The sequence below is a fragment of the Trachemys scripta genome, chromosome 1, assembly GCF_013100865.1.
Source record: "Trachemys scripta elegans isolate TJP31775 chromosome 1, CAS_Tse_1.0, whole genome shotgun sequence".
Lineage (NCBI taxonomy): Eukaryota > Metazoa > Chordata > Testudines > Emydidae > Trachemys > Trachemys scripta.
Genome location: NC_048298.1, coordinates 195218208 through 195243717, shown reverse-complemented (window position 1 = coordinate 195243717; position 25510 = coordinate 195218208). Strand labels below are relative to the sequence as shown.

Genomic DNA, 25510 nt, shown 5'->3' with positions numbered 1-25510 from the left:
AGATAGACTATCCTATTCAGTATATCGCCATTAAAAGGAGCCAAGATCCAAATAAATTTACATTGTTTCCGTGTTGTGGAAGGCTATGGGTATTTATTGTTCAACTGACCCTCCCAAAAGCTAAATGTTTAAGAGTAGTGCCAGCTTTAACTGCATATAAAGTAATCTGCCACTTAGGGGCACCGTTTTTTGAAACTTTGCAGAGACAACAGCCTTCTGATAGTGGGGGGGGGTTACAGTGAGGGCAGTGGCTTCAGCATATGTTACTGAGCATGCTCAGTCCATGTAACCATGCTCAGTACAAGCCAAGCAGCAAATTGGGGGGCCATGTGACCCCCCCCCTCCCCGCCCCCCACATCACCTCTGTTTGCATGCCAGGCAACCTCTGTAACTCATGGGCTAGGCCTATTTCCTTGTACAACAGTGGTCCTAGAGGGGAAGGCAACTGGTGGTCGGATCCTCCCTTGCAGAGAAGCAGCATGATCCAGTAATTAGTACACGACTGGGATTCAGGCTCTGCCATGGCCTTGTTGCAGGCAGATCAGTTAACTCCCCTGTGCCTCAGATTCTTTATCTTTAAAACAGGGATATGATACTTACTCACTTTGGATGCAGTACGTTGAGATCTATGGATAAAAAGTATTCCTACATATTGTTATTATTCTGGCAGCTCTGGGATCTGTTCCTCCTGAGGCCAGCCCAGTTTAAGAAGAGATTCTGTTTAAGAGGCTCCATTTTTAAATTGTAAACCAGGGCTTAGTTTCTAGTTTTTAATTAGTGCACTTTGTGACAGCTACAGTCTGGCTATAATGATCACCCCCGGGATATTAGAGGAGAAAGAATGAACTGCATGACCTTTTTCTTTCTAAATGTCACTCAGCCACCAAGTTGTGATGCAATCCACTACAAATAATCATTTGAACCATTTAGAGCAGGACAATTCCCATGCCTCGTTCGCTATCCAGTTCACTTTTCATTTATTTATTTATCTGTAATTTCAGCTAAACCGCAGTTAAAATTGTCCAGAACTTGTCTGCCAGATCAAGTAACATATATCCCTTACCATCAACGGAGTTCATTCTGAAGGGCAATATAACTAAGAGATCAAGAATAGAATGACACAATAAGCAGTCATATGCAGGAATGGAGCCATCCTGCTTCCAAATGTCGACTCTTGTAGAATATAGTATCTCCAGCAGATGGACCCCTGTTGTTCTCTCTCTGTCTCTTTATTGTTCACTGGCAAAAATAATAAAACTCCCATTAGTCCTTATTCAGAGCAGAAGAAAGGCTGAGCCTGAAAATATACCCCCCAAAGTATCCTTTCAGGGGGAAAAAAGGATTTATGTCTCCAGGGTTTTGTCTTCAGCACAGACCAGCAGATGGATGTCTTTGTTTTCACAATCAGCACAATCCAGGGTCTCAGTGTCTTTCATTTTCTACCTCTCAAATCCAACCCAGCGTGATGAGCCCTGGTAGTAGGAATACTTTAATAGTGTGCTGGTGAGTTCTCAGTGGCTGGAGTTGCTTTCTGGGAGCAGTGTCCCCCCCTCTCCTCATTGCAACTGGTGTCCCCCTAGGAGTTGCATTCTTCACAATGGCAGGATAGGATGTAGCGGTAGGTAGCAGTGAGCCTCATGCCACCTGAGCAGCGCAACCTCATTGCTTTCAGCTTGGAGGTCTGGGGCCGGCAACAGTGGCAGGTAGAACGGAATGGTTGTTTTAGGACTGTGCTGAAGGAGACCATCGGCTCAGAGCGTGATGTCTGACTGCAGCGTCCCTCGCAGCGAGCCAGCAGCACCATCTGCAAGATAGAACAGAGAAGGGTTAGGAAATATACACACATCCCATCTGTGTAAGTGAGTGGCCAAGGAATACAGACATGGAGTTCATTTAAATGTACATCTCTACCTCAATATAACGCTGTCCTTGGGGGCCAAAAAAATCTTACCGCGTTATAGGTGAAACCACGTTATATCGAACTTGCTTTGATCCACCGGAGTGCACAGCCCCGCCCCCCTGGAGCACTGCTTTACCGCGTTATATCCAAATTTATGTTATATCAGGTCGCATTATATCGGGGTAGAGGTGTAATTGAATTTAAGTGTCTCAGGATTAACTGGGAAACACATGGTAGTGGCTCTTGACTATCTAGTATGATGCATAACAGTAATAATGGACTGTGTCCAGTCCAGATTGTTCAATGTTAAGTTGTATTTTATGTACAGTAGTGTAGAAGAGAGCACCATCAGCGTCCTTGAGTTCTGGACATCATCATCCATTGCTTGCATTTCAAATACAGTTGTATGTGCAATTACCGCAACTTTGCCTTGCCCTGAGCTCTCTGAAAATCAAGACCTGAAATCATAACTGACCAATCAGGTTGAGACTCTTAGTTGGCTAATATTTAACATTTCTAGTTAAGAAAACAGGTGGTCACCAGAGCTGGCTTTTATGGTCTGTGAATCCCAGAAGTGCATCCCTTAGAAATATAAAGGAGAATCTCAACTTTCTTATTTTTTAAAGTAAGTTTCTAGACCTTTTCTTTGCAAAGATCACCTTAAAGAGGTAAATCAATATAATGTAATGAAGATATAATGTAATGAAAATATAAACTAATATAAACTCTTTGCTGGGTTTGAAAGCTTATCACTGACTTTTCCTAACAATATTAAAGGCCCACTGGTCTGTCTCTTCTTCCACTGAATGAACTGTGAATAGATGAAGACATATTACAGACCTGGAAAAAACTAAAGAGCTTCCATGGTGATTACCCATTTATTTCCCTTCCAAACAATCTGCTGTCCAGCTGTGAAGAAGAGTAGAAACTGTGTTAGGCCCTGTCTAAACGACAAAAAAAAAAAGCTAACTCGAGTTAAGGGTTATTTCAAACCACAGTAGCTAACAGTTTATGTAGACACAGTCAGTATTTAACAACTTTAAAGCTACCCCATGGCCAACCCGCATGATTTTACAGCTGGTAATTGCTCTGCCTACATGAGGTGTTTCAAACTAGATCAGCAAACTTTAGTTAGCCAGGACAGAGTCATAGATTCCAAGGCCAGAAGGGACCACTGTGATCATCTAGTCTGATCGCCTGCTTAGCACCAGTCATTGAACGTCCCCAAAATTCCTAATTGTGTCTAGCTCCAACTTCCAGCCACCAGTCTGTGTTATACCTTTCTCTGCTAGACTGAAGAGCCTTCTGGTATCAGATGTCTGTTTCCCACGTAGGTATTTATAGATTGTGATAAAATCACCCCCTAACATTCTCTTTGATACTAAATAGATTGAGCTCCCTGAGGCATGTTTTCCAATTCCTTATTCATTCTTGTTGCTCTTTTTCTGAACCTTCTCCAATTAACATTTTAAGTTTATTTTTTTTCCCAGAATCCCGAGAATGCCTAATTGTGCCACTATGTCTTTTATCTGATTGCAAGAATTCTTTTTCAAAGATGAATAGAAAAGCATTTCAACTGAAATGTTACATGATCCATCATGGGATACATTACCATGCAGTGAAGAATACCTGTAAATGATGGTGTTCTTAGCACTGGAATGTTTATACATTTTTGGCTCCACTGTCCTAAAAAACCCAAAAACTTTAATCTCACCACTCTCTGCCTAGACCTGCAGGTGTCGCCAGAAGCAGCAGAAAACAATGGAACTGGGGAACGGAACTGGGGACAGGAAAAATATTACACGACGTAACTGCAAAGCAGAATTTTTTATGTGCCAGCAAGAAATCTATTCAGAGCTGACACTAATACTAGTCTTCCACAAAAAAAGACCCTTTTTTTGCAATAAAACTGCATTGTAATTGTTTAGTTAGTCTAATAAATTTAACATAGTGATTTTAAAACAAAGTATCACATTCTTTGAAATAATTGCAAAATTTTGCTCCGGTAGCAATGGAAAGATAGGCTTTCTAGTGCATGGTAATTTTTAAAACTATGTTTTTTCCTTACAGCCCCTATTTATAGGTTACAGTCTAAATTTTAAGAGTGGCACTGCATCATGGGAATCATAAACTTTGTAGGGAAAAAAAGTAGTCAGAATTCACATTTAGATGCCCTTTTAAACTCTTGAACTAACCTGTAACTTAACCTCCTCCTCATAAATCCCAAACATCACCAGTATATTTTGGCAGGTGTGCAAATGAGCTGGAAATAGCAGGTACTTTAAAAGTTTTGCTTTGCCATTTAATCAATTGCAGCAGCTGTTTATTGCATTGTATACGATAGTGAAATAGAGATTATTACTCCATTAAATAATTAGTAATGCTATGATAGCATAGCGCACTAATAGAGTAAGTGTATATATAGTAGAAATGTATGGGTATTTTATAATCCAATATCCACATGTGAGTTCTCCTCCTCCCCTACAAAACCAGGTACATGTCAGATTGTCATGCTATTCCGGAAGTACTAGGGTGACCATATTTCCCTATGCTGAACACAGGACACCAGGTAAAATTACTCATATTCAAGTGAGTTCAATGGCAATCAATCAGAGCTATGCAGTACAAACATTCAAATTAACATCAAGTTGACTGAGCCTGTTAAAAAGAAATACTGCATAGTTGGATTCTTTTTATTTACCTTCTTATCTTTAAGGTTTTAGGGTTCACATGAGGAGGGGTCACACACACACACCTACCCCTCCCCCCACATTCACACACACATGGGGAGAGGAGACACACACACAGTCCCATACACCTCTCTCACCCGAGGGGGGGCGGGGGCGGTGATCGACCAATCCGACCCTCCCTGCCTGGCACTCTCCACCGTCCATGCCTGGCTGGGCCCCCTGGACGGACCTGCCTCTCCTGGTACCTGGTGCTGTGTCTTCCTGAGGCAACACATGGTGGGCACGCAGGGTCATATGCCGCCCCCCCCGCCCCAGATTCTGCCAGGGTTCATACCAGAACGTGGCCAGCAGCAGTCTTTCAGCACTGTGCAGGAGGGAAGGGATGGGAGCTGCTTCCAGCTGCAGGGGGGAAGGGATGACCTAACTTGTGTCTTTGCAGAGTTCATCTCTTCCCTCCACCCCCACCCTCTGTGTGTCTGGAAGCAGTTTGTCCCTTCCTGCCCTCATGGTGTGGAAAGGCAGCTAACACCTCCAGGCTGCTGCTGGCCACCAACATAACCCAGCCGCCTCCAGCTACAGGGTGGGCAGGAAGGGGTTAAGCCCTAAGGATGCATTGTGCACCAGGGCCCAGGGAACCTGACTGCAGGGGCTTCACCTAATGGGGCCAGAGAAGTGGCTCAGCAGGGGAGGGGGCCTAGTGAACAGCACAGCCCTGCGCTCCCTGGGGGCAGGACCCAGGGTGAGGTGCTAAACCCCTGCCTCAGGGGCTGCTGTGGAGCCTGCACGTTTGGGGTGTGAACAGGCTGGAAATTGCCCCCCCCCCCGCCACTCCAGAGCTTAGCTGAGGGGCGGAGAGGCTTCCCCGTGCCAGCGCTGTGCGGGGCTTTGGTCCATGCAGGGCTCGGCTCCTTCTGGCCAACGCCCGGGACCAGAGGGTCTTGGGCTTTCCTGGGGCGCCAGCCCAGCCAGAGGCAGTGGGGGAAGGAAGGAGCCTGCCAGCCAGGGGTGGCTCCAGGCACCAGTGCACCAAGCGCATCCCTAGGGCGGCAAGCCGCCCTAGGGCAGCCTTCTGGTTGCCCTGAGGGTGGCAGTCAGGCTGCCTTTGGCGGCATACCTGCGGGAGGTCCACCGGTCCCGCGGTTTCGGCGGCAATTCGGCGGCGGGTACGCCAAAGGCGCGGGACAGGCGGACCTCCCGTAGGCATGCCGCTGAATCACGTTACCAGTGGACCTCCCGCAGGCATGCCACCGAAAGCCACCTGCCTGCCGTGCTTGGGGCAGCAAAATACATAGAGTTGCCCCTGCTGCCGGCCAGGCTGTTGGTGAACTGAGCGCTCTAACCGGGGGCTGGGAGTGGGATGCACCCCGCTGGGGGGGAGGGTATGGAGGAGCAGCAGGGCTGGGTGGGGGGAAGGGGCAAAGCAGGGAGAGGACAGAGAGAAGGGAAGCACATAAAGGGCCAATGGGTGGGCAGCAGAGGCAACACGTAACTGGCTGCTACCTGGTGCCTGCCCGCACTCACCAGCCACCACAGCTCGCAGCGCGCAGCCAGTGCTGGCCAGAAACGGGATGAGGGGGGGCCCAGCTGGCTGGAAACTGGCACACAGAGGTACTGCACTGATGGACCAGCAGGGGGAGTGGCCATCCCCTCGCGCTGCATCTTTGCCCCGCCACCAGCCTTGCATACCAACCCCCATCGATGTTCACTGGACCCCCCGCACTCCACTGGTAGACAGGCGGCTGGTGAGCCGGGATCTGGCCAGTAGTACTGATGGGGGGTGGGAGACAGAAAATACGGGACAATTTGCCTGTTTTTCAGAAAAAGTCAGGACACCTGCAGGAGGGCTTAAATACGGGACTGTCCCTTTAAAAACAGGATGTCTGGTCACCCTAGGAAGTACAGTACCGCTTTCCTAATGCAATACAGGAATGACGGGGAGGATCATGATTGCCCTTCTATACTGGGATTGGATCAGCTAGGCAAAAACTTCACCCTAACTTACAGTCAGCAGGACTCAACTATTCTGAAGGTTGGGTGCAAGGAGCGGGAATAATTCTTATAACACATTCAGAGATCATTACAAATGGGCCTAGAACTTTTCCCTAACTCAAACCATATCCTTTTGGGAATTCAAGCTCTTATTAGTGGTAGTATTTCTCATCTGCACATTTCCCATGACTGGCTGGGTCTGAAAGTGGACATGCTGAAATATGTGTCCTAATTTTATATCTGTAGTACTTCTGGCCTGGCATCGAGCTGGAATTACTGCAAATCTCATGGGATCTTTTTCCACGACCACCATTATCTTAAACATATACTAAAAACTCCTCTTACAGTATGTCTCTATCCAGCCTGGTCTCATCATTCTCAAATGTCACTTGCAGCACTCCTTTGGCACATCCAGAAACAGTGCCTTATGACAGTAATGTAATTCAGGCGGTACTGATTCAAGAGGCATTGGGGATTCAGTGCCTTAGGGTCCAATGAGTCTTGGTGGCAGAGATAAGATGGAATATAAGACTGGTCAGGGAATTCAATTCATTATGAGCTGAAACAAATGCTTTGCCTTAGGTCAAAGTAGAAGAACATTGTCTTTTAGGGTTGAATTACATTGTCTCTTCTTGGTGTCTCTTCTACATACTGTATATAGTGTATTACTATGTTAGCTTCTCAGTCCTGAGGCCTGTGTTCAACATCCAGTTGAGGTCACAACTGAATGGGATTTGATCAACCAAATTGCATTCAATGGACATATTAAATGTCACAGAAACACCTTCCAAGTGGACCCAACTGGCAACCTCGAAGGCGAAAACAAAGCACTTGATATATTTTAGGGCATAATCCTTCATTATCCCAGAATAGACAAGAAAAACGAATAGGGATTTTCCAGCTCTAATTTTGATGATTTTATGATGCAGTAGCGGGAACAACACAGATCAGGAAATAGGCCCATTAGCAGAACTGTGTAGAAAAGTGGCTGTGCAGTGGAACAAACCCATCACAGAAAAAAGGACACAAATCTATGGTTGAAATAGATTATCAGCCTGTGTTCTACAAAGAAACAGTACAAGGGGTAACAACACACAAAAAACACACAGATAATCCAACAGAAACTCAGTGTTTTTACACTATATATAAAGAACATACCCTGCCTATATATTTCAAACTAATATTTTATCAGACCATATTTTAAGACAGATTCTGAGGCCAATCTGCATAAGGGAATCTAATATTGTGCTAGTAGTGTATGGTAGCTTCAGAATAGTCACTCTCACAGTAGCAATGTCTTGGCTCTACAAGATCTTAACAATATGAGCTGGTTGAAAAACTGTTTCATAGGAAATTTTCAATTTTTTTCCAGTTTGCAGGGTTTGAAATGGACCCATTTTCCAATTTATGTGAAAGTTCCCACAAGATTTTTATAGAAACTTTTAAATTCAAATGTTTAACAAAACCATTTTTAAAATTATTATGGAACTTACCGATTTCAAACAAAATTTTGATTGAAAATAGATTAAGATGTCACGGAAGCTTTTGCAAAATGAAAAATTTCAAAGATGTCACCAATTGTTCCATAAGAAGTTCTGTTTTTGAAGACTCATTTTTCATCAGAAAACATTTTGTACCAAAATATTCCCCCCAACTCTATTAATAGTTAAATAATAAATCTATTAATGAGGCCAGAAGAAAGCAGCACTACATCATCCCAATGACCATAAATGCATAACCCAGTTAAAAGGGCTGGTATCCCTAAGGATTTAGAGTGAACACATTCCATTTACAATCAGAGAAATCAGATACATTTTGCAAGCTCTTGGACAGAAACCAGTATTGCCAACCTCAAAAACTGAAAAATCATGAGTCACAGCCCCGCCTCCTCCCAAAAAAATCATGCCATTGGCTTAAAAATCATGATTTTTTTAAAATTTGCCTTTTGATTTCTGACTCTTTACAGTATACTCACTTCACATTGGCTTTTCTCTGCCACCTGGAGGACTAGACATTTTTGCTTTTAAGTGAAAGTGGAGATTTTGATGCAGTCTCTCATCTCCAACGTTGGGGATTAAGAAAAACATCAAATATTGCAAGACTCGTGATAAAACTGCAAAAGTTGGCAACATTACGAAACTCAGACACTTCAATCCAGGATGCCCACAGGGTGAGGGCATAGCAGAGAGAGACACCTAAGCAATAATATAATGAAAACTGTTGGCTCCTTACTGGCAATTGTGTTAATGCCCAGTGGGCTCTAAAATCCCTGCAGCACAGGAAAGGGAAGTACCACCAGAGGGGACATGGCTCAGGAGGGAACTAAAGGCTGTGAGTGAGCAGAACCAGTAGGCAGGAGCAGCAGCCTAGGAGCTGTGGCTAAGGCCTGGCATTTTAGGTGCTGAAGGGCTGACAGCCTGGCTGGGAGGGCCCAACAGAAGCTGTGGCTGGTGGATAGGGGACACGGGGACAGGCCTGAATGAAAGGATTAGACTCTGTCTGGGGGATCTGCAGGCCAGTATGTGATTACCTCCAGGAAAGGGATAGCCTGATCTGAATATCCCCAGCGCTAGGCCTGGGGAGCCCCACCTTTGTATTCCTGTGCTGACTTGCCGTACAGGCTGAGTTGGGACCTGTTGTGTTTATCATCTTTTGTTTGTAACTTGAACTGCACTTTGTATTTCTGGCAGCCCTAATAAAGCAACCCTTTGTTATTCATTAGCAACTGTGGGCGTTTATGGAACTCACTGAGGGGAGAGCTTGAAGGGCACCTACACAGCGCTGGCATTCATTGTTCTCTTTTGTTGATCTGGGGAGCGGAGGAGGCCATTCCAGCAGCCAACAGAGAGAGGGGTGGTCAGCAGAGCTGGGTGAACATTTTTGGACAAAATTTTTGCCAAAAAATGCAGATCTGGGTCAATCTAAACATTTTGTGAGTTTGTGTGGAATTCGCTAACTTGTTTTAGTTGAAAAATGAACAAAAATTTTGAAAAAAATTAAACACTGACATTTTCAACATGATGTTTCCATTGTTTTATTCAAAATGACTTCTTGTTTTGAATTTTACGTCAATTTTATTTTTCAAAAAAAGGTTTAAAAAGCCTCATAAACACAACTAAACATTTCTTTTGACACAATTATTCCCCTCCCCCTACTCCCAATTTTTTTGTTCAGTCAGTGAATCAAAAAAATCAGTTATTCACACAGTTCTAATGGCCAGACCATTGACCACATGTTTGAATGCACAGTGGTCTAACTTTTTCAAAGGAAATTAGGACAGGGAGACAGGGATCAGTAATGATTCTCTCACTCTATGTCTTCCTTCTTGCCTCACTTATAATTCATGTCAGAAGCTACTGTAGACTATTTACAGAGGCTAATATAACACTTTGCCTCACAGTTTTCCAAGCTTGAAATTTCAAATGAAAGATAGAAACATGAGCAAATGCAAAACAGCCTAAGCCAAAAATAGTTATCCCTCTGAAATTCAGTGGAAAAGCAAAATTGAGAGATGAAAAATCACTAGAAACTAAATAGTAAAAAATGTTGAGTAAAGTTTTTCAGACTCTTTTTCATTACTTTTATATAGCTTAATTCTTTACCTCAAGCATAGCCAGTCAAAGTGCATGTCTTACGCGCTCCATATTAACTAAGCGTGGCCCAAACCAAAACTGGATCAGAGTTTATAGGAAGTTTGGACTGTGATGATTTGACCTTCACGGCTAGACCCCCTCCCTATAATGGGCTGTATCAAAATCCTGAGCAGTATTAGTAGTGGTCAGAGCACTGGACTTGGACTCAGGAGACCTGGATTCTATTCCTGGGTCTGCTAGCAACCTGCTGTATGACCTTGGGCAAGTCACGTCACTGCTCCATGCCTCAGTTTCCCCATCTATAAAATGGGGATAATGATGCTGCCTTCCATGATAAAGCACTTTGAAATCTCCCAAGGAAGTTTCCTGGTACAGTCCCAACACCACGGGACAGTTCAGATCTGGATGTGAATTCTGTGGCTCAGGTACCTGTCTACATATCACCATTTCTTCTCATTTCTTTGGAATCAAATATTCACTCTGAGTAAGCCTAAACATTGAGGGAGAAAGTTGAAAGGTGATCTGAGATTCCAACCTTAAGAGCATTGTACAAGCAACTCAGCTTTAATCTTGCTCCTTTTAAAAATGAATCTGATAACTATTGTTCACAGATTCACATACCTATCCTGTTGAGAAAGCACAAAACTTCTGATCTAAGCATTCAGCTTCCTGCTCTATGTTTGTTTGGTACTAATATTTCACATCAGAATAATTATTATTATTAGCTGGTTTCAGAAATATTCTTGATAACAAAGTCCTGGTATAAATAGGTACTTACCTTTGAGTTACACTTGTACAATGGATGACTGATGGAATCAACATAATGATGCCTCATACAGCGACCTGGGTCTGAGTCAATCATGAACAAACTGTCTGTTTTACTGTCTGTGTCTCCCATTATTGCAAGAAGGGAGAGCATGGAAATCGAAGCTGCTAGTACATGATTTCCCATTGCTGAAGAACTTCTCAGTAGTAACAGCAGAGGGAGGTAGAGTATTAAAAAAACTCTAAATACTGGGACTCAGTTCTTTTCAAGGAAGATGAAAAACCTGGTTTAAGTCTCTTGGTTGTCATTGTTCTTTTTAAGTTGGAGTTTTGTTGAGGTTGTAATCCATCAAAGAATCTTCTACATGGCTGGAACAAAAACAACATAAATTACAGTCCTGAGCCCCCCAGAAAGCCTGCAAGATAAAAACAGACATAAATAAGGCTCAGAGGATTTCTGTTAACCAAAATATTTTTCACTGAGTGAACATCATTTTCACTGTAGGTACAGTATACGAGATTATGAAGGAGAAGGTCAAGGCCTTGTTACCTTAAGCACTGCTCTATCATTTTAATAATGATGATGTTAACTTTCGTTATCACAAGTGCTGTAATGCCAACACTTTTTACTTTATAGCGTCTCCAGTGGGTTCACTTCAGTACTGATGATTTGTAACACAATTTAGGATTTCTGTAAATGAAAGAGCCTGCCTTCACTTAAAATGTTGAAAGGCATATTTCAAGGAACTAAAATAAGCTATCTTCTGCATTAAAAGATGGAAATTCTGGCTCAGGTAGCGTGTGAAAATGTATTTGGTGGTCTCATCTCAGTCTCTAGTGGTCATACATCCATATCAACAAGCCATCACACAATTTGGAATAACTGTCAATCTCTATTCAAGAGAGGCCTGTGACTGGAATGGAAGGGATATTGCAGGTCAAAGCTGAGGTACATTAGCAGTGTGTCCTAAGGGTATGTCTACACTGCAATTAAAAACCCCTGACTGGCCCATGCCAGCTGACTCTGGCTCACAGGGCTCAGGCTAAGGGCTGTTGAATTGTGGTGTAGATGTTCGGGCTCAGGCTGGATCCCAGGCCCTGGGACCCTCTGCTGCTGAGGGCTCTAAGAGGAGAGAGTCCCAGAGCCCACGCTCCAGCCTGAGCCCAAGCATCTCCACCACAATTAAACAGCCCCTTAGCCCAAGCCAGCTGGCATGGGCCAGACACAGGTTTAATTGCAGTGTAGACATACCCAATAGGGAAGGTTGCAGAGCCCCTACCTACATATCTGGTTCCGGATAGTGGTCTTAGACCTTCACTTTCATGAGCACCAAATTCACCCACAGAAGGTTTAAAATTTTTGATTTGCTTGCTCATCAGGTTGCACTTCCTGAGTTTCACTCTCTCCCCACCATTAATTAAGGAACAAGATCTGAAAAATACATTGAACTGCATAACCTCCAAGTACATCCCAGTGATGCTTTGGAAATACATATCTGCAGATGAAGTCACAGAGACAGCCACATGGTCATCTGGATTTCTGGTCCATGTTGGAAAATGGGAGAAATCCCCTGGACAACAGAACACAGAACCCCCATCAAAATTGTCTGGAGCTCTGTTCTTACAAGCTAAGTATGACACTTTCCTAAATTTCTCCATCACAATCCCTTGAAAGATCTGTTACGGAGCCAATAGTCTTGAGCTGGCCATTTAATTTTATATTGACTACAGATATAACCTGATGGAACTGTAAATTATTGTGCTAAACCAGGGGAGGGTAAACTTTTTGGCCCGAGGACCGCATCAGGTTTCGTAAATTGTATGGAGAACTGGTTAGGGGAGGGGGTCATGGCCCAGCCCCAACCTCCTATCTACCCCCTCTCCCCCCAGGACTCCTGCCTCATCCAACCCCCCCTGCCCCATCCACACACCACCATTCCCTGTCCCCTGACCGCCCCCGGACCTCCACCACCCCATCCAACCCCTCCTCTCATTCCTGACTGCCCCCTCAGGTCCCTTGCCCCCATTCAACTCCTGTTCCCCCCACTACCATCCTGACCCTATCCACATCCCTGCCCCTTGACCACCACCCCAAACTCCCCTGCCCTCTGTCCAACCCCCCCACTCCATGCCCCCTTACCGCGCTGCCTGGAGCATCGGTGGCTGGCGGCGCTACAGCCGCGCCATCTGGCTGGAGCCGGGCCACGCCACAGCCACCACTGCCACCACGCAGCACAGAGACCAAGACAGGCCGGGCTCTGCAGCTGCACTGCCCCAGGAGCTCACAGTCCCGACACCCAGAGCATTGCACCAGCAGCGGAGCAAGCAAGCTGAGGCTGCAGAGGAGGGGGGACATCAGGGGAGGGGCCGGGGGGTAGCCTCCCGGGCCAGGAGCTCAGAGGTCGGATAGGTCGGTCCTGTGGGCCGGACATGGCCCCCAGGCTGTAGTTTGCCCACCTCTGGACTAAACATAACTTTAGATAGCAAAGGAAGCTGGTAAGTAGCATTAAAATAGATGGACTTTCTGAACAGATATAGTTCACGTGATAAAAAAAAATATTTCTCACAGAGCTTGTTGCCCGTTTGATAATATAACATATGTTTTTATTGCCCGTCTGCTTTGCCGGCGATTTTGTTTAAAAGATGATGTTCAAAATATTTCAATATGAAATGAAATTGAAAGGCACTAGAACTGCAGAACTCAGTGTTTGTGTGTAGTCTTAGAGCCTGCTCTGACACTTTTGTAAAGAAAGGCGAGTGCATAGCTGTGGTAAGTTATTCCAGAGTTTATACAAGTTTGGAGCCAATGTTCTTCAGGCTAAACCTGGACACATGAAGTCTCTACCTACAAAGAAGCATAATTCTAAAATGTGAAAAATATTAGTCAGGCTATTCTTGTATTAGATGTCAGGAAAAAAATGCTTTTTTGCTTTCACGGCAATGTTCACTTGCTGATAAAGAAAAGGAAGAATAACTTTAATGTAAACTTGTATATGTTACAGACACCAACTCCTTCCCTTGCCTTGAGATATTTCCCAAGCAAATGTTTTTCAGCTGAAGAGAATTGACATTGAAAAAGAGATATTGTACAAGCAAAGTAAAAACTTGAAAACCCTAAAGTCTTTGGGAACTCAGATTTATTTGTGAACTGTCCTACTGATGTCAGTGAAACATTCGCCGAGAATTTAGCAAAATATGACAGAAATCCAAGACATTGAGCTGATCCCTGCATAGAATAGGAATGTGCCATTGTTTCTAATTATTTATCACAAAGAATAGGGCACCCAGTCTTTTACTCTTCCTCTTAGCTCCCTCTGCTTACCTAACATAACCAAGCTGGCCAAAATACTGTTCTTGGAAAGGTCTCTCTCTCCAATATAATTAACTAGTATTACTCACCCAGAAATTCCCTCTCCACCCAAATAAATTCACCTCTAACCCCACACCCCCATTTGCACCCCCAGTAAATATATACCCAGAGGGCCTCAATTTCTACTATATGTGTCCCAACACATTTCCCATCTACGAGCTGCCTTCTATGTCTTCACATTGCTTTGCATGTAGAGTGGTATGACTTTTGAAGTTAATAGATTTGGCTAAGACCCAAAGTCCTGACTTGATGTGTGAAGGCCCATCTCCCTGTTTTTTAAGAGATGCCTGGAGGACACAAAGACTAACTAGGAAAATGCGACTCATGTTAGCCAGTGTCATGGAAAGTAATAGATTGGAATGAAGGGGGAAACACAGGAAAGGAGAAAAATCTGTTAAGAGGATATTTTAGTATCTCTCTCCACATTGTCCACACAGACATCAATTACCCATAACTGGAGTCTCCTGTAATCATCTCTATACACAGATCTAGGCCTTCCTGTGTCCAAATTTAGCAGCCTGCATGGAACTGTTCCCTTCCCCCACCTTTTTGGGACCTGTGCATACCTTTCTGTCCTGGGACAGAATAGGCAGGGGACAGGAAGAAGAGGTCTACACATCCTTTGTACCAACATAGCATAGTATCCATGCAAAACATTAATATAGCTCTCAGTTTGTATTAATATAGCTCTAATAAGGTGATAAGAGGGGAGCAGCTATCTGAGGAAATCCTGGAGACATAGTTCCATTGGAACAAGAGGGGAGAATTACAAAAAAAACATTAGCCAGAAGAGAGATTTTAGATATAAACATAGCCTATATTTTTGGAAAATTGTGTTCTATTGCATATATACATGGTAGAAAGCTAAATTTGTACCAATAGGTACCATGATTGTACATAGAATCATGATAACTGCATGTGCAAATAAGTTCTTATACAGCTATGTAATTATATAACACATTTTTCTAACACTAAAAAAATGGAATTTGTGTCCCATGGGACATTTCAATGTTTGTAAATGAGTCTCTGTTCCAAATCAGAATGAGAAAATCAAAATATCAAAAAAAATTCAGAAGATGAAAAATTCTGAGCAGTTGCAGTTTGGAAACATGGAAACAAAATGGTTCAACATATGGATATGACATTTTTCATTTTAAATACACAGGTTTTTTTCTTTTGAAATGTCAACCCAAAACAGAATTCTATGTGTCGATTCTCCTGATCAAAAAAATCAGGGTTGTTTTGTTTTTTTTGTTTTGTTTTTTGTCAAAAATCAACACTCTCACATGGAAAATTTCTGTTTCACTGAAACCATAGTTTTCAATAGAAATTTTTTTTCACACAAAAAATTTCAACTAGCTCGAAGTTACTCCCAGGGCCCAACTGACCCCTGCAGCAGCCCAGGATCAAAAGGGTGAAAAAGTGGGCGGGTGAAAAGGTGGCTTAACCACCCTGAGCTATAAGTTTTGTGCTGTGTCTTTTAGAGGAACGGCACAAAATTTCACCTTATATGCACATATGAAACAAGCTATATGAAATAACATCATAGTCAGATAAGAATTTGTGATGAGGTTACATTTTACTTTGGATGTATGTAGAAGTATATATTTTAAAAAACAAACTAAAGCTGTGAACTCGTACCTGAAAAATATCTGATTAAAACTAGTTTTCAATGGAGCAGTCAAAAGCACTTCTCAATAAAGGCTAGTTCCCTGCCAAATTTAAATTCCCTGCTTGTAGTATTACAGGAATATGGTAGTATTCCTTTTAAGAGTTTGTGAGCCTTCTAGTGGCACTCAGTGTGTTCTAAGTTGTAGAAGGTGGCAGAACGCAGCCAGAGCAGCAGTTTGTATACATTTTGAGGCCTTGCATATTGGGTATATTTAGGAAACACAGTTATTTGGATCGCATCATGCCATGTGGTTCTTTCATTTTGAGTTTGTTGTGTACACAGCAAAAGACAAGACACTACTCAGAGTCGTGTCAACACTACAGCCGTACAGAAACAAAAAGTGTCACAACATTTTCATTATTATATAAAGAATATATTTTTCACTGTTCTTATACTCAGAAATGCTGCAGTGATTTTGGTCAGACTTTTTTTTTTAAACGACTTTCGGGCAACTTTATTAAGCCTGGAAAAGCTTACATCAAAAAGATTAAAGTTTTGGAAAGTTATAAACTCCCCAAATCTGGGTGAGAATGGAACTATTTAGGCTGTCTAAATTATATAATTATATAGTTTATATAGCTACAATTATTTCAGAGAGAGAGGCCAGTTAAATAGGCCTTATCAAGTTGCATCATAATTCATTCTTTTAGGATGAAATTCTCAGTTCCCATGCAAAGAGCAATTAAATTGGCTTGGGGTTGGAGGGAGAGTGAAATTATACAGAAGTTGGGAGGATAGACTCCCCTCCCATCCAGCAGCAGGGCATGGAATAACCGTACCCCTTGCCACAGTTGCTGTTACAGTCAATTAGCCCCCAGTTGCAGCATGGCCCATTGAGCCCTCATAAACTGGATTTGTGGCTAGTGGATTTATGCGGCTGATAGACAGAGCTGACCCTCCACAACTCTGCACTCCAACCTGCCCTGTATGATCCCACAGTCAGCTACTGGGGACTCAGCTTGTGACAGGCTGCAGAGTCCCCAAGTGCAGCATCTCTATACCTTACTCCCACCACTGTACTGCTGCACTTGGCCCTTCCATCACCACAAGGGCGCAGCAGCAGCAGAATTTCCCCCTTACCAGGTTTATTCTTTCAGTAGTTATCCACTTAAGGTGGGAGTCATTGCATATGTCTGCTTGCATGAATATGCATTTATATTTTAAAATCTTGTGCCCAATCCTGCTCTCGGAGAGTTTCTTTTAGTTCTATAAATTGATGATGCAGTCTTTCCATGTATTTATTTTTGCATTTCAAATTGTTATGCCCTGCCAGTCTCTATATGGTCAGGGATGTGATCCTAGCAGTGCATTCAAAACCCCTGTTCTGTGTTGTAGTCAAATTTTGAAATGCCCAATGAGGTCAGCTTAAATCAGCTGTGCTACATTCAGTGTGAAACAGGTGAATATACAGAACTGACATGGTATAAAAAAGATTTCCATTCACAACTGAAATAGGTTTTTTTCCTCCTACCTGAAATGGTGCAAATACCAAATTAAACATTTGGGGCCAGATCCTTGCTGGTGTAAACCACCATCTCTTCATTGATGTCACGAGGCCTATACACATTTACATCAGCTGAGAAATTGGCCCCCCACTGACACATGGTAATCCAGGATAAATTTTCGTTGAAATCCCGGCCTCATTGATGTCAATGAGAAGTTTGCCATTTATTGCATGGAGCAAGGATTTTACCTATTGTATACAACATTTCAATCAGCGATACTCAGACCTCAGTGGTTCAGGAGCCAAATTAGTGATCAACATTACCGAAAAAAACCACAGTAGTGTGAATTCATAGTTTCATTTACTATATATATAATTCTCACAGCAAAATAACTGACCAAGTATCTATCAACTACAATTGGTTAATAACATAGTAAAAGCATCCTGATTGGTTAATAATTAAATCACATTGCTTTAATATCATGTGCTGCAAAGAGCTGCAGGAGACACATTAAAGAGCCACTTTCAGCCTGCAAGCTCAGTCTGAGTATTACTGCTTTAAATAATACACATTTGTTTAGACCAGGGTTGGCAACCTTTCAGAAGTGTTGTGCCGAGTCTTCATTTATTCACTCTAATTTAAGGTTTCGCGTGCCAGTCATACATTTTAACATTCTTAGAAGGTCTCTTTCTATAAGTCTATAATATATAAAACTAAACTATGTTGTATGTAAAGTAAATAAAGTTTTTAAAATGTTTAAGAAGCTTCATTTAAAATTGAATTAAAATGCAGAGCCCCCCGGGCCGGTGGCCAGGGCCCGGGCAGTGTGAGTGCCACTGAAAATCAGCTCGTGTGCTGCCTTTGGCATGCGTGCCATAGGTTGCCTACCCCTGGTTTAGACTGTCCAAATGTGAAGGTCATATCTGCTGATTTCTGCCCACTCTGCTCTCTGTGACTACCCCTGCTCCAGTTTTAGTAAACAGATTTCATTTTCCTCTGTAGTCTGCTTTTCAACATTCCTACCATGATATTGTTTTTAATATATTGAAGTTGGTGGGCTTGATTCTCATTTGCACTAAGGCCACTTGACAACTGACAATGCCCTAGCCATGTAAAGGGGCCATATGTTGGGTGTAAATAATTTACTTCCATTTTAACACCCTGTAGTATGAAATGGCCTTAGCGTAACTGAGAATCAGATCCAGCATGTTAAGTGTCACCAACTGTAGAGAAAGAGGCTACTCATTTTTAAATACTTTTTAAAGCCCCCTGCTTTGGAGTGATGAAAATGTTAGACACATTAAAGCCTTTTGAACACCGTGATTTTTGAAAGTCCGTCTCAGTATCTTTAGGAATCTAGTGAGGGACACCAAGAGCCTCAGTCTCCATCCTCTTATACCAGTCTGAGTTCAGTGCCACCAGCAGAAAACCAGTGTAATGGAATAGTGAAAATGGCACAGAGGCTCAATAAGGAAAAGACCACTAATTGAAAAGCCAGAGTAGAGAAAATAAGAGCTTGAAAGAACAAATAAAGACAGGAGAAAGGTAAATGGGCTAAAAGAAGGTACTTAAATCTCTGGATCTTCTCTAGCAAAGAAAATACATCCTCTAGCAGTACTGAGACAGTACCATAATTTTCATCCTACCAAACAGCAAATGTAGAATGCTAGGCTTTAAAAATGGGATGATGGACTCTAACGCTGAAGATTCAGAAACTTTGAATGTTATGACAATAATTGAAAGAAACCTCACAAATTTCATTTTCTGATTCAAGGCTTATCTGCTATTCTAATATTGCAGTACAAAATACCAGTGCCTACAAGTGGACTAGAAACATTAGTGGCACTGTCATATTACACTGAGAGGAGTGAGGGAAAAGTGAACAGTATTTGCAGCAAATATAGCACAAGATACCCGTGCTGCAAATACACATACAAGTAACTGTATGAACGGGAATTGTGCCATTGAGTTTAACAATACTACTGACCAAAGACAAAGTAAAAGTGTTTACAGGATTGGGGCCTAGTGCATGAAGTGGGCCAAACTAAGGTGAATAGCTCTGGAACCAGCCAAGTAGCATTCTTTTTCAGTTTGCAGGAGTATTGCCCATCCTTTAGTTGCTGTGGGAAACAGATATAGTCCTTCGTGACTGCAGTCTTGAAATGGCGACCAGAAGTGGGTACTATGGGCTGGCACACTGCCAGTGGATAGAGCCAGACAGAAATGTAGAAAGGTTTTTAATATACTCCCGAAGAAAACCATCGGTGGACAAAAGAGGGGTTGTATTTTTACCTTTTCCCTTCATGCTGCCAGGAGTCTTTAAATAGATTCCCGTAGGGCTTGTGTACAATAACTCCCATTAGAGCCCAGGAGCTGGTCGAGCTTTGTGGAAAAGCCTCAGGCAAGTACTAATTTTGATAGAGATGCACTAAACTTGTATTCTTGAATTTTTCTAATTTTGAATGAATTTGGGGCAGTTTAGTAAAGGGTAATCCAGCTCCCACAATGAGGAAAAAAAAAGGGAAGAATACATTTTCACACCTTTTAATACAGAGCAAATGAACAGCATCATTTATGGGTGAAGCTTGTTGCGTAAGATTGATTTTTTTTTAATAGAGAATTGTAGCTCTGCACTGAATACACTTCTTCACAATAACTCAGACAAGTGTCTGTCCTCCTAGTGGAAATATTCACATCCAAACTTTTACTTTGGCTGTAGTTTCTATAATTGGCTCTACTTTAGTCTAACAGCTCAACATAATGTTTGTACAATGCCTTTCGCAATGGGGTCCTGGTCCATGACCAGGGGTCCTAGGTGTGATGATAAAAAAATTAATAAATAGTAATAATAATGTCATGAAAAAATACTGTTGACTGAGTTAAAAGTTGCCCTGAGGCCTAGCACTGCGTGAGGGCATTAGAATATGTGTACGGTATATTTTGGAGCATTACAAAGAGGTAGGAATTTCTCATTCTATGGTCTTTATTAGTCTAGATGCCTGTTAAGTAAGATCTGATTTTATTTATTTATTTTTAGGATCCGAGAGAGCTTCAGTTATTAGCAGCCATCGGAAACACCTTTTCTTCTGTCCTCTCCCTAACATGTTCGGGTCCAAATCCTGTACTCCTTTATACTCTCAGTCCTTATTCAGGAAAAATTCCCATTGGTGTCCATAAGAATTTGACCAAGTGAATAAAAAACTGATTACGAACTGCAGGATTTCGTTCATGATAGCAATTCATGCATTGTAATAAGAGGACTGTCTAGTTCCCACTCAATTTGAGCCCCACTGCTATGACAGTGATGCAAGTATCACTGTCCTGGTATGTTTAACCTTTGCCAAACCAAAGCAGGAGCATTAATTCCAATCCTAAACTCACATTTCTTAAAGGGCAGCATAACCCACACCACCTCTACATCGCCACTCTAAAGTGGTTTATAGCTCAGTTATAACATGCATGCAAATCTTAGTAGCAGAAACCTTAACAATGATTGATGTAAAGAAAAGTTACTAGAATAATATTGATCTTGTGGAATTTCTCATAGCTGTGTTTCCTTTATATCAGCTGGTCTAAGTACTCTGTAGACAAATGGTGTGATAGCAGAAGAAAGACTATGTTGCCTACAATATAAGGGGACTCTAGTCAAATATACCACGCAGTATAAATCCAGTAAATAGGATGAGAGCTGATGGTGTTTAGAAGTGGTAGTGCCAGTGCTACCCGAATTCTATTTGAATTAGATTATGTGAAAAAAAGAAGGAATATATAGACTACCAGCTGCTCAAAGGCTTACTACAACCTTGCTTTTATTGTTCTGCTAAGTTAGAGATGGGGCATCAGAGGGATTCCAAACATACCATTACTGAGAAATTTTAATATGTTCCACACTGACACACATAAAAAGGAAATAACAGCTGATCATAGTCAGAGCAGGCGACAGCACCTCTCAACATGCGTGTACAGAATTGTGGGAAATTAGGACGATCTGGTCATCTGCAGAGAGACATGCGAATGAGCTAATCCGATTGCATCCAAACTTTTATCCAGGAATTAACATGAGTTACAGTGCAATAAGCATCCAGTGGAAAAGTCAGACAACAGTAAACAAAATAACAAAGGGTAGAGAGAAGTTGAATTGGGCACTACTATTCACTCTCAAATGAGCCAAGAACATGAGGACATTCCATGAAATTGAAAGGCAGCAAATTTAAAACTGATGAAAAGGAAACACACTTACAACATACAAACAACATACAGTCAGCCCGTGGAACTCAAGTCCCCAAGGTATCATTGAGGCCAAGAACTAAGATGGGTTCAAGAAAGTATTGGACATTTATACAGATAATGTGGGCATCCAGCATTACAATAATAAAGATTTTTAAAGACTTTTGGAAGGATTACAAACCCTCATGCTTTAGGGCATAAACCAACCTTTAACTGATGGAGTTAGGAAGAAACTTTCCCTGTGGACAGGTTATTACATAGCTGCCCACTATGGATTTTTTGATACCTTCCTTTGAAGTAGATGGCTCTAGCCACTGTCAGAGACAGCATACCCAATAAACTGGGCCAGTGGTCCAATCCAGAATGATCATTCCTCTGTTACTAAAGCCAAGAGTGCCAATTATCTCCTGAAAATGGCCAAAGTGCAAGGTATTAGAGGCACAGGGACTTTCAATTCAATTCAATTTGAAAAATATGTTTTCTTTTTAAATCTGCTATAACGTTTGTAAAAATAAATGGCCTGATGACTTAACAACAGCACTGCACTGCAAGCTTATGTCAGGGACATCCAGGTTGAGGAACAACCTCGAGCTTCTCACTTCCTCATTCTTTTCAGAGCAGATAAGTCAGAGAGGTGATCTGGTCAGATCTCAGGAGATACAATGAATGGAGTTGACTACATGAGCACTTCTTGTTGAATGAGTCATTGAGCGTGCCTCACATCCCTCCCGCCTAACGGACTGGTGTTGCAATCCCACCAATCAAAGTAGAAGGCAAGGATAAACTGGCGATTTCATTGACCCCTATGGCACATCTGAACCAATTTGGGTTAGACTGATTGCTACTGTGCAGATTACCCATGCTTAGACGGCTGAATGGAAAGCTACTACTATAAACAGCAAACGGATATAGTGAATGGTGATATTGCTATGCTATTCAAGCAAGGGTAATTTACATACATGCATCTGTTTAAAAATGCGTGGTGTGTGAAAAAACTGAATTCTAAGAAGCAGCACAGGCAGGCGATGATCTGAATAATGATCTCATAAGAGACTGGCACAGTAGCTGGCTGACATCCATAGTTAATTGGCTTCATAATAATAAAATTCCATTTTCATTATGTAAACTTGAAGCAACAAAATCTATTTAATCCCCTTTATGTTTTATCTGAAAGATACTCAATGAGATATTTATCCTGGAAGCAAGATTTCATTATTCCAGCAAGAGAATGTCAATTTATATGTCATATGGGCCAGATTGTGAATCTCTGATTCAAGCTGGTAAGCAGTTACTCACAAAAGTAGTTTCATTGAAATCCATGGAGCTATTCATGTGCATAGCTGCTCATTAGCATGCGTCAGGGTCTCACAATCTGAGCAAAAGCGAGTATCACTAGCAATGAAAAAAGTAGATCCCACGAAAACAAGTTGTTCTTATAAATAAGGACAAATAACAGAACAGTATCTGTTATACCCACATGTAGTGACCCTAACAGGCATCTGGGCTGCTTCCATTAGGAAATCATTACATGATGCAGCACTGGTATGAAGTGAATTTGTATTTAGTGTTGTTTTAATTTATCACTTCAAATGTGCTCTTTAGTTCCAGTACACGCTGTCCCTTGCATGCACCAATTATGACCAGTTGCATTGAAAGTTACTACAAATCGCCAATACTTGGCAGTCATATGACACTCTTCATCTTTAAAAAGAAGTACAGATATTAATAAATTAACCTTCTCAACACTCCGATGAGGTAGGTACAGTAGGGATGTACTATTATGCCTTTTCTTACAGACCAGGAAATTGAGGTAGAGAGTTTAAATCAGCTTCAGAACTGAGATTAGAATTCTGGCCCTGTGTCCCATGCCCTAACTGCCAGACCACGCCTCTCTCTCTCTCCAAAATGAATATTCACCCTATGTAAAACACTTTTCTCACCCAAGCTTTCTTTCCAGGGCTGCTTCGTCAATTCCAGGTAATTTCATTAATATAATTAAAGTGAAAATGGGATTCCACATTTTCAACTGTCCGTCTCTGTTAGTGTGATTCTTGCTATTTAATCCGCTGATTCCAACCTTCCCAGGATTCTTGCACTCACCTGAATCTCAGCAGCTACATGGGACTTTTTTTCTTTAATCAAGTTCTAATTGGACTTTATCCATTACAATGGACGCCAGTTATACTGTACTGTGATATATTATTCGGTTCACAGCCAGAGTCTTCTTTTGTCCCAAGCACATAGAAAACAGTTCTGTTCATGCCTCTTACAGTGACACTCTTCTTAAAGAGACATTTTACCCTGCAAAACCATGATTTCAGGGTACTGAAAGAGCCTTTATACCTCCTGGCAGGCGTTTTGAGGTCTTGTAGATTGTCACTGAAAGCAGTGCCCTGCCTGAGCATCCTCCAGTTTGAGCTGCCGAACACACATCCACACTGCATTATTTGTTGTGCTGGAGGGGTGAACTGACTACTAAATATACCTCTCAGTGCTACAGCCAAGACAAACACTGTAGATTTCCTCGTCACTTTTAGCCAATCAAATACGTACATTAAATCCATCCTAATCCATAACCAGTGCTATGCAATCCATGGCAAAGCTTCCCAGAAGTTTGGTTAAACAATAATGTGCAAATTAAAAGTGCCCCTGCAAAGCATGACACACAAAGCTAGAAATAAATATTGTCTATTGTTTCAAATTATTCTAAGCACTCCAGCAGATGACTGGCAAGAGAGCAGCATATATAAGTAGTAATAAAAAGTAAACAGTTCAATTTTAAACTTGCAGGCTTGCCTGTGTCCATGGAGCTCTATTGTAATGGGACAAAGACAGTCCTGGAGATACTATAGTTCTTTCTATGAATTCAGGACAGAATCGAGTGCCTCCCTTCCTCCCAAATTTATACAAATGAGAATCAATGCAAAGTTACAAAAAGAAATGTATTTGATCATTTTATCCAGAACCACAGTACACTGCCTGTTTTTCTTCCCAGAGATTTCACATAGGCATCCTCAGACAGACGTGTAATTAAGGAAAGAATAATAAGATGATGTAGGTAGCAGAACAGAAGTCATTTTTTAAATGAATACACTTTATTTTAAACATGCTATTTGGCGAACATGTATTTGTCAAATAAATACATTAAATGCTTAGTTTAAGTACATGTAATACCCAAAATATGAGTAAGCGCTTATTTGGGTGCTTACCTTTGGAAAATATGCCGCTCCTTCCTTCCCTCACACTCTTCTGAGAGCGAAAGAGAGGTCCTGTTACTTCCAAATGCTTTTGTTCTTCTGTCCCTCTGTCACATGGCTTGCCTTTTATATTTGCAACACACAAAAGTTAGGGCTGTTGTTTGAGTGAGAGAGAGGGAGCGAGAGAGGGAGAGAGAATGTCAAATGGAAAAGTGCCATTGCAGTCATATATCAATCAGGCGACCGGCAGCAGCAGCTCACTGGCAAATGGGAATTCCACAGAAATGTGAAGCTCTTGTTATCTGAGAAATCACTAAACACCACCAGCCAAGCTCGCCTCTTCAGGGACTTCTTATTGGAGAGCCAGGAAAGAGAAGTAAATGCACTTTTTTTCATTTAAATTCACGAGATAACTTGTTGTGGCATAAAAGGGAGTGAGGTAAATGTCCTGAATTTACTTCTCTCCTAAATAAATGTACAGTATCTGAGATAATACAATGAGCATGAGGTGTAAGATAATTAGAGATGAGCACATAATTTGCAATAAATAATTTGACAACTTAAGCCTCTGTTTGTGTTTGGAAAATATCCACAAGACAATTGAATTTCCTTGGATTTATTCATTATCCTTTTTTTTTCTACTCTACAGACTGACTCCAGAT

The 25510-nt window shown here is 41.9% G+C and overlaps 1 protein-coding gene across 2 annotated transcripts; it reads right to left on the bottom strand.

The window, feature by feature from the left end:
- Window positions 1–325: 325 nt before the first annotated feature.
- On the bottom strand, window positions 326–25153 carry NDP (norrin cystine knot growth factor NDP). Of its 2 annotated transcripts, none has more exons than XM_034754044.1 (3): window positions 24861–25153; window positions 10951–11353; window positions 326–1804 (listed from the first exon to the last, which is right to left on the bottom strand). In XM_034754044.1, exons 2-3 carry the CDS (start codon window positions 11122–11124, stop codon window positions 1577–1579), a joined length of 402 nt encoding a protein of 133 aa, XP_034609935.1. In that variant the 5' UTR covers window positions 11125–11353; window positions 24861–25153; the 3' UTR covers window positions 326–1576. The 2 variants fall into 2 exon arrangements, with proteins under 2 accessions (XP_034609935.1, XP_034609926.1); XM_034754035.1 differs by having other exon boundaries at window positions 10951–11306.
- Window positions 25154–25510: the final 357 nt, after the last annotated feature.

What these genes read in the sequence shown, in the direction of transcription:
- NDP (XM_034754044.1), bottom strand. Translation starts at nt 11,124, where the DNA reads ATGGGAAATCATGTACTAGCAGCTTCGATTTCCATGCTCTCCCTTCTT. An exon ending in TGTACAAGTGTAACTCAAAG is followed by an intron (nt 1,805 to 10,950) that starts GTAAGTACCTAT and finishes TCTATCTTGCAG; the next exon opens with ATGGTGCTGCTGGCTCGCTG.